General features: G+C 37.1%; 1 protein-coding gene across 1 annotated transcript; it reads left to right on the top strand.

Annotated features, from left to right (window-relative positions):
- Positions 1–2,931: 2,931 nt before the first annotated feature.
- LOC112191309 (GRF1-interacting factor 1) lies at positions 2,932–7,010 on the top strand. Its single transcript, XM_024330628.2, has 4 exons — positions 2,932–3,012; positions 5,157–5,233; positions 5,600–5,684; positions 6,383–7,010. The coding sequence occupies exons 1-4, from the start codon at positions 2,932–2,934 to the stop codon at positions 6,782–6,784; spliced, it is 645 nt and encodes a 214-aa protein (XP_024186396.1). The 3' UTR covers positions 6,785–7,010.
- Positions 7,011–9,865: the final 2,855 nt, after the last annotated feature.

The following is a 9,865-nucleotide window of genomic DNA, read 5'->3' as shown; positions in this document are numbered from 1 at the left end:
CAATTGGAGCTTTGCTTTAACCTTTGCTAAAATGTATTGAGGGGCCTTGAACACTAAGGACGGTTGGAAATGGAGTGGAAGACACTAGAACTAGTACAGGGGCATGTGAACTCTTGGGTCCCTTGGACCCTAGCTAGCTAAGACAGACCCTAATTTCAAGGATATAATGACTGAATCATCAATCATACATCCCAATACATAGAGATTTTTTCTTTCAGATATTCAAAATTATGTACTAACTGATAAGAAAGAATTAACTACTGGCCAAGTAGTTCAGCAAAACATCCACACTCATCAATTATTGTGCCAGTAGTTGCCGGTGAAACTACTGTGGAATTTACCAATAACTCTCTGGCCCAAAATGAAAATGCACGGTTTCTTTGGTCAATGATTCAAGCTCTTGTTCATATAGGATTTGGTGGTGAAATGCTATTACAGGCGTGAGCAGATCCAGGATTCAATTGTTGTCTAGGCTACTTAGAAATGCACAATGTTTTTTTTTTTTTTAACCAGTAGCTTATCATCAAAGACATCAGTCATTCAGTCGGTAATTCTAACTAAAAATAGTTAAAATACAATCATCAATTCATCAAAGCCTCATAGGCTATCCACCGACTCACCGAGACCGACCATGATCAAGAATTCAAGATCCTCAGTTCGGCAGTTCCTCACTCCTCAGCGGCTCAGCTAATATGGAAATGATGGAATCTCTGTCTCTGTCTCTCTCCATGACTCCTCCACTAGTAGCACCGTAGCAAACAGATTCGGCGTCCGGCGAGACTCTCAATCTAGGCGAGACTCTCGATCTGGGCAGACTGGGCGAGAGGAGATATGGGCTCTGGGAATTTGGGATTTCTTTGAGAAAGTCAGAAAACCTGTGTGAGGCACTGAGGTTGCTGTGAGTCAGTGAGTGTGACTGTGTGAAGCACTGAGGCTGCGAGCGGTGAGCCTGTGAGCTGCTTTGATGGATAATTTTTTTTTCTTTGGGCTGGTATGAAAGGTAGAGATACATATATACCTATGGGTTTTCAACCCAAAATCAAGCCTAGACAGCCTTCCAAGTACATCCGCCCCTGATTACAGGGGTCTCTTTAGACGTATATTGTCCACTCTCTGTCTCTAAATTAAGTGTGCTAGTTAGTTGATTAGCATTGTATCGAAACAAGGATGTTAATTTGATATGACATTGTTGATTTGATATTTATTAAAATTTGTATGATGATAATATCTCAATATTACATTGTAAATCCGGCACTATATATAGTGTATAACAAGTTTTAGGGTAACTTCTGATTTTAGCCTTGATCACCTTATGAACATTTTGAGTATATGTCCGCTTCTTTCTAGCTATTTGAATTACACAAACCTATTGTACCCAAAACCATCAATTTTCCAGTCAAAGTTCCCACCAATTTCCCTAATCTTGTGTGTTTTGTTCCACCAAATCACACAAAATAAGTTGTGATAAAAGTACTTATCACAAATGAATGAACTAATTGGGAGAACCACCGCTCTCTGCGGCAAAACGCCAAAATTCAATTAAACGCTTAGACCTGTAAATGGATCAAATTTTGATCCGGACCCGCTCCAAATCCGTGGCTATTAGAAGTGTTTGGATTGAAAATTTTGATCAGTTATAATGATCCGAATCCGTTAATCCGTTTATTTAACGGATCAAATACGGATTTAGGTCGATCCGATCAGTTAATGATCCGGCCCATTTTCGTAATAATAAAAATTATTTTTTATTAATATATTATTATTTAAAATATAAAAAAAATTCTAATACAAATTTTTTTGCAGAAATCTAAGCCCAAGATTTCAAGAAGCATTAAGAATTTTGATAATGTAACTTTATTTTTGGTGATACTCATAATGTTGTTTTAATATTTTATTAATATCTTATAAGGTATCATGATATAAATTTAATATTACTATTTAAAATTTTAAAATTATAAACAAGTCGGATTAGCAGATCGGGTATCCGTTAATCCGGCTGATACGAATTTGGATCGAATTATCAATGATCTGCCGGGTTAACGGAGTGGGTTTGGATCGAATTTTTTTCTAAGTAAACAGATTTAGATTTAGATTTATCCGATCAAAATCCGATTCATTTACATGTCTAGTTAATTCACTATCAAATTTATTGCCCCTTTCCAAAAATTTTCTATTTCCCATTTTTGGTGAAGCACCTCACTGAATTGACCCCAATTTATTATGCAGCTACTAATATCCAAACCATTGCACTTTGGCTTTGGTTGTAGAGGAGCTTTCATGGAATCTCTTTGACACAGCCAAGACGTCATCACCATCAATACGAGGGACGTGAAGAGTTTGGACCCAAGAAAGCACTGGTCAGTCCAAATTAGCCAACAGGCATTGTGATGAACGATATGAGTGACCTATCACCACCACCTATGAATTCAATTCAATGTCATTTGTTAGGTTAATAGAATAATAGTAAAAGAGTTTTTTAGAATATTATTATTTGGTCTGAATAGTACTTTAGAATTGATCCCTGTCCTTCTGGGTAGATTTTATTGTGGATTTGTGGGTCTTTAAATTATTTAGAGCAGCAGGTCACGTTCTGAGAGAGAGAGAGAGAAAGAAAACAAAAAACCCAGAAAGCCAAAACCAAGCAAAACCCCAAAAAGGCTCTCTTTTTCATATATACCCAACTCAACTCTCTTTCACCCTCTCACTGTCCCTATATCTCTGAGCGGTGGTAGTGTCATTGTGTGTAAGGAAGGGAAAGAGAGAAAGTGAAAACAGAGAGCAAAAAAAGGCAAAGGGCAGCAGTGAGTGTGGTCTCTCAAGTCTGTGAACAACCCTGCTGGGGACTTGAGGAGTGAGAAAGTGTTTTGAGAGATAGAGAGAGAGAGAGAGAGAGAGATAGTGTCTTTGTGTAACTAGTGATATAAAAGAGAGATGCAGCAGCACCTGATGCAGATGCAGCCCATGATGGCAGGCTATTATCCCAACAGTGTCACTACTGATCACATTCAACAGGTCCTCTTCTTCTCCTCCTTCTTCTCTGCCTCATTTTTTCTGGGCACTTTTATCTGTTTCCTTTCTTTATATGCACAAAGTTGATCTCCTTTCTCTAAAGCTTGATCTTTGGTTGTGTATACTTGTACTCAATGCTTCTTTATTATTTTCTCAAGCTATGTTCTTTGGCTACACATGCTCTCTGTAATCTTTGCTTGATCATGTTACTGGGTTTTTGGTGTTTGGCTTTTGCATGTGTTCTGTTTATTTAGTTTTGGCATTACTATGTGTTTGACAGTGTTTCTTCATACTCTGCTATTGTTGGTCACTTTTGCTACCTTCATTTGTGTTATTAGCTGGGCATCTCCAGTTTAGTGATTGTTCATCTTCCACGGTCAACTTTAAAGTTCTGTTTTGAGCCCCTGTTTTGAATGAAGGTTTCAATGGTTTTGATGAATCCGTGTATCTGTTATGTTGTACTTGTATGTAAGTAATTGTTTATTGTTTTTGGTTTTGATGGTGTTATAAATTTTCTTTCTGGTGGATATAGAGTGGTCATAAAACCCTTTCATTCATTTTGGGGTGATTTTGCCCTTTTGCTCTTAGCTTTGTTTTTAATATTTTATAAGATATGGTGGCCTTTGCGGCTGAGTCTAGCATAAAGACTGGTGCTTTGATTTTATTTTAAAAATAATGACTTTGAAAATTTTTTTTTTTTGGTGAAATAATATTTTTACTTTACTGAAGTATGATTGCCCTAAAAAACCTTGATGGCATACCATGGGCCACAAAGTAATTAGCTTTATTGTTGCAAATTGGATTTAATGTTATGTGGATCTGTTTGGTCGTCCGTTTGATTCCAGTAGTTTTGTAGGAATAAGTTGAAGAGTCTGTTAGTTTTATAAGTTAGGTGATCAGTCTGCAGAAACTGTCTGCAGTTTGATCTGTGTTTCTTGTTTTCAAAAAAAAAAAAAAAAAAGGTGTATTGAGCTGATCTTGTTTTGGCTATAAGTTCCGTTTGAAAACCTGTCATGAAAGACCAAATTATTTTCAGAAGGGCATTGAAATTGAGGTAAAAGAATAAAAGCATACTCAAATCTCAAAGGAAGCAGTTAGTTGGATGTACAGGGCCTCCTAAAGTACTTCCAGAACTGTAATTGAAACTGTGAAATACTTAAATGCTTCAAAGACTTTAAAAAGTATGCTTAAAGTAGCTTTTGGGCAAGTTCTTCTCGATAAGTTAGAGCCAAATCAGCATATCCAACTGGTTAACATTATACACATCCTCATCTTGGAATTAAGCTTCTGCTGGTGTCATTGCTCCTTCTGACTTTGTGAATCATTCACTGAAAGAATCTTTTCCATACTTGGTTTTCAGCTAAGAAGCGTGCCCAGCTTTTTTGTCGATTATACAAGAAGTTTCACAGACTAATAGAACTAATGAACAAAAGTTTTGATCATGTTGGAGCTGCATTTGTACTTTGGGCTGTTTTGTGTCAAAGGTTTTTAATCACATGTCAAGAACCTTGTTTCTAGTTATTGTATCGCCACTGTACTAATTATGCAGATCTTTGGCTCAATCTCATGCTTTAGGTGAAATGTTTACTCGCATTCCTTGTATGGAATGAAAATTATTTTCTCAATCTGTAATCATGCATGTCCTAGTTCCTCATATGAACTGCCATAACTGTGTCCCAGCATTGTCTGATAGTTGTTGACTTGTTGTCGTCTTTCTGATCAGTTGAGCAGCACCATTTCGCCACCAAAAAACAACACCGTTTGATTCTGTTGGTTCCCATTCTTTCAAATTCATCATTCTCCAATGTTATCTCAATACTATTACTCTACTTGGTTCTCTATGCTTAGTAATAAATGTGAGTTGATGTGGTAGTATTAGTGACTTGGTTTTCAAGTGGGAAATCATCTGCATGTAAAATGTGTATGTTGCTGTCAAGTGCTACAGATGTGGCCAGATCATTGGCCTGTAATTTGGTTGCAACCCTCTTCATTCTTCAGATCAATTTTTTTTTTTTGGAATAAACATTAATTATTATGCATTTCTCACTTAAGGAAAGTATTCTTTTTCTTTTTACTATACTTCTCTTTATTATTTACATGTACTCTATAACTTAAATTGTTCCTGAGTTCACTATGTATTGTTGCAGTATTTGGATGAGAACAAGTCATTGATTCTGAAGATTGTTGAGAGCCAGAATTCAGGGAAATTGAGTGAATGTGCAGAGTGAGCATTTATTTCTTTTATTCTCCTACTTTGCAATTTATTAGCACCACGCAGTAAGTTGGACCCTCTAAAACCTAGGATATTGGAAACTGCTTTGTGGGGTTTAACCTATTAGCTTCTAGTAAAATCAGAATTCTTGTTTTGAAAGTTAGCCCTATTTGGCTTGGAGGTAAAACGTGTACTTTTAGAATTTACTGCTAATTAAAGCCAGTTAATATATCAGGGTGCTGCCTCGTAGTGCACATAAACATGTGCCAAGGTCCTGCTGAAGGCAGACTGGATATTCGAAGTTCAGTGGCTAGAAATAAAAATAAATATGTTTAAAAATTTACAGAAATGTTAGTGATTTCCTTGTGATTGTTATAGGAACCAAGCAAGGCTACAGCGAAATCTGATGTACCTTGCTGCCATTGCTGATTCCCAACCCCAACCTCCCACTATGCATCCTCAGGTACACACTGCATTTCCATATTGTAACTTTTGTAGACATTTCCGACATGGATTGAAATTGTAATCGGATATAGTCCAGGCCTTCCATATCCACTTTCTACTGTAGTTCTGTTATTCTCTGCAGCTAGTAAACCGATTCCTTTATATTTGAGTTGTTGTTTGTATGTTTTAATGTTAGTACCACTGCATCTGTGGACTGAAAATGAGAAGCTTTTGGAAATCACTTTCACTTGTGCCCTTTAAGTTGTGAAATACATGTTTTACTGTTAGTACCTCTGCATCTGTGGACTGAAAATGGGAAGCTTTTGGAAATCACTTTCACTTGTGCCCTTTAAGTTGTGAAACACATGTGATAGTGCTAGGCTATAATTCTGAATTCTATTGTCCCTAACAAAGTTTTTATTTTTTATTTTTTGATATGTCCCTGATTTGCCAATTCACAATTAATTAATTACATAATCGACAAATACTATGTAGAAGTTTATGATTCTCTGATGTTTCATTTCTTGAATGTTTAACAAAGTTCTTCCCTTAAACTTGAATTTATGCTGGGATAGTCGTGAGAAAAATAAAAACATTATGACCTGGAGAATGGCCAAAATCCTAATTTATAAGGCATAGAGATTTAAAGTGCTACTGGGTACATCTTTTTTCGCAAATCATAGATTCCCTGACTGTGTTCTGTAAACCTCTTTGTAGTACCCTTCCGGTGGCATGATGCAACCAGGAGCAAATTACATGCAGCAACAAGCAGCTCAACAGATGTCACCCCAATCGCTCATGGCTGCGCGTTCTTCCATGATGTACAACCAGCAGCCATTTTCAGCTCTGCAACAGCAAGCCCTGCATAGCCAACTTGCCATGAGCTCTGGAGGAAGCGGGGGACTTCACATGCTCCAGAATGAGGCAAGTAATGCAGGAGGCAGTGGGCAACTTGGGGCTGGAGGATTTTCTGATTTTGGACGTGGGGAAGGCTTGCATAGGAGGATGGGCAGTGGGAGTAAGCAAGATCTTGGTTCTTCTGATGGGCGGGGCGGGAGCTCTGGAGGCCATGGCGGAGATGGGGGTGAGACTCTTTACTTGAAATCCGCTGATGATTAAGAGGTAAGGATCATGGACATAATGGTCTGCTAGCGTATGAACTTAGGGAGGTAGCCGAGGAAGATGAGCTTAGGTGCAGAACAGAAGACACTTTCTGCTTAAGGGACCTATGTTTATGTTATGTGTAAACAATGGTGAGTGTTTTTATCCTCAAACCTTGCACTCTGTGCTTTTTAAGTGAGACAATGCAGTTATGGTAGTATATCATGTAAATTTGTAGCTTTAATTCTTGATCTGCTTTTACTTTTATGCCAAAATAAGTCTGTACAATGGAAACACTCATACAACTCACAGCAAAGGCCTTTCGAGGCAGTAATAATAAACTCAGTGAAATATCATATATACTGTTAAAGTGAAAACAATCTTTAAATCATGCATAACCATATGGAGATTCGGAAGCGCAGAAGCTCTCTGAAACTTCCCTCCAGAACTTAATTTCATCAAACTGACTGAAAACTTCTACACGGTCATCTGAAAACTTCATCAGCTCATCGGCGTTTTGGGTTTTCATATTTGCTGATTGTGAAGCTCTATGGTTAGAAACCCAGCTTGCTTGGTTTGTTCCATGATCTGGAATGGTAGTGTCAGAATTTTGGCCTGTGAGTTCCTGAACAATTGCTCTGAACTCTGAGGCATTGTTGGCTTGAACCATCATAGGGCTGGAAATATACTTGATCATAATGGGTGTTTCAGCTTTGCTCCTCTTTTGCCTCTCAGCTCTCTGCTGACGATTTTCGCAGTTTCTAAGTTGCTCCATTTGCTTCGAGCTACTAAAAGATCGAGATACCTGATTCTGTGCTGTGTGTCCTTCTATGCATATAGGCTATATATAGACATTGTTGATTAACACACGTGAGTAATTTTAAGTTTCTGGAGGTTCTTGAATCACTGCATATATGGAAGCAACCAGGAAGGAACTACGGCAAAGAAACAATGTGGAAATTACATAAAGGCAAAGACTAGAAAAAAGTTGCTGCTGAGAGTATCCATGCAGATGGACTATATACTGCCTGTTGAATACCATTAAATTCTCAAATGTCTGCCCATCTAAAATTTTATAAATTTTCTTTTCTTTTGGCAGCTAGCTATATATATAGGCTGATAATACAACAATGGAGATAATGATTGCTAGATGTATGTACAAAAAAGAATCAGCCAAAACAAAACAATGAAATAACTGAGTATTAACTGTATTATTGCTTAAACCAAGTTAGCTATGTTTCTTTCTGTGTCAGTGTCATACATTTTTTGTCCATTCTGAGTGATCTGATAGCTCATACGAATTAATTTTGTAGGGTAAGATGTTTACGCAATGATATGTATATCCTCCATTTTGCTGAAAGGAAATATATTTTAATCAAACTTGCAGTCATTGTCAGTACACCGAAGATCTTCTAGTCCTAGAGAGAAAATCAAACATGATGTGTTCTTGAACAACTGCGTGGTCTGCCGGAACGCTTCAAGTTTCCCGGGTATAGTCTAATTCGCAGATGATTAGACATTGGGAAAATGATGATTTGAACTCCGCAGCACCCGCGCGTTCAAACAAGATTTTGATAACATGTTTAATGACAATTATTTCGTAAAAAATTTGAACTCATAAGAAATAATCAAGCTAAAATTTAGATCAAGCTAACATCTATGACTCATTTCTTAGCTGATACATATCTCACAGCTCAATAAAATGGAAATTGTTGGTTGTATTCAGGACCGACATCGTAATAGTAATCTGAAATAGTAGTTTTCCGATACAAAATCTGAAATAATAGTTGCATGTGATGTGCATACGTGCAAGCATTGCTAGAAGAAAAAGAATATGAAAAAAAATATATATATACTTTGTTGACCACTTTTATAGAATATGCATTTTTCCTTGGTTGAGTCATGATTGGTGACAGAATGGGTGATGCAAGCAAGTGTTTTCATAGACTACAACCAAGGTAGGGTATGGTAGCTAAACGTTAACAAAGAAAAAAATGAACAAATAACATGTGTCCAAGACTAGGCTTACAAAAAAAAGACTAGGCTTACAAAATTCTATCTTGTTATATGTTATATGATGGATCTGCAAGTATCTATGGAAGCTTCTAACTTCTGAGCTTCCGAGCAAAGAAGGAGACGCAGATATGATAGCATTTTATCTTGGATATTTACATAACGGTCCAAATCAGCTGTTGCAAGCTCGTTCATTTTAATTGCGATTATTAAGTTTTAATTTTTTTTTTCTTTTTGAATGTGAAACGGTAAATGGCATTAGAAATTGGCCAAGTGGCATTAGAATAAGCACAAACAATTGGGGTAGGCCAGAGAAATTAACCCAAAGTTCAAGGGTATTCATTATTCGATGTTATTTGTTGTAGTAAAGTGTCGATCAATGTCTCGTTTGGTTCGCGGAATGGAAAAGTTGGGAAATGAAAGTTGATCTTTTCCTGTATTAGGCACACCCAAGGAAAGGAACAACTTTCCTGCATAAAGGGAAAATAGGGGGGAAAATAGATCCTCCCACACTCCATGAGATGCATTTTCCCTCATACTTTCCCTGTATTAATTGCAAATTGATTACCTACTCTAAAGATTATTATAGTGGTTGTTATTACCAAATTATCCAAGAAATATTTGAATTTTGAATTGTTTATGTTTTGATAATAAAGATATTATTGGAAAATTGACGTTACCTACTTTTCTAACCATACGCAAACCAAACATTGGAAATGAAATTAAAATATATTTTTGCGCTTACTTTCCCGGTGTTTCCAAACATTAGTAGGGAAACTAGTGGGAAGTTTACTTTTCCATACTCATGACAAAGACTAAGAAACTAATTTCATTTCCGGCAATCAAACGAGGCCCAAGTATGTAGCAAACAATCTAAAGGGAGATGATGAAACTTCAAAACAAAAAAATTTAGAACTTAATAATCGCATCAGCACAAGCAGCCTCCCTCTGTGCCTTCTCTAGCCCAACTAATACAAACATACATAAACGCAGACGCCCTCCGTTCACAACTATATGGGGATGTCCGTCAACATTTGCTGATGAAACGCGACACTTGGCATTATACCGGCCGGTACCACTACTGCC

This window comes from Rosa chinensis, chromosome 3 (assembly GCF_002994745.2).
Source record: "Rosa chinensis cultivar Old Blush chromosome 3, RchiOBHm-V2, whole genome shotgun sequence".
In the NCBI taxonomy this organism is placed as follows: Eukaryota; Viridiplantae; Streptophyta; class Magnoliopsida; order Rosales; family Rosaceae; genus Rosa; species Rosa chinensis.
The sequence above is the reverse complement of the archived record's forward strand: the minus strand, read 5'-3'. Positions and strand labels throughout refer to the sequence as shown.

Coding starts and splice junctions, on each gene's coding strand:
- LOC112191309 (XM_024330628.2), top strand. CDS start 2,932: ATGCAGCAGCACCTGATGCAGATGCAGCCCATGATGGCAGGCTATTAT. Junction 3,013..5,156: donor CTACTGATCACATTCAACAG/GTCCTCTTCTTC, acceptor GTATTGTTGCAG/TATTTGGATGAGAACAAGTC. Junction 5,234..5,599: donor AAATTGAGTGAATGTGCAGA/GTGAGCATTTAT, acceptor TGATTGTTATAG/GAACCAAGCAAGGCTACAGC.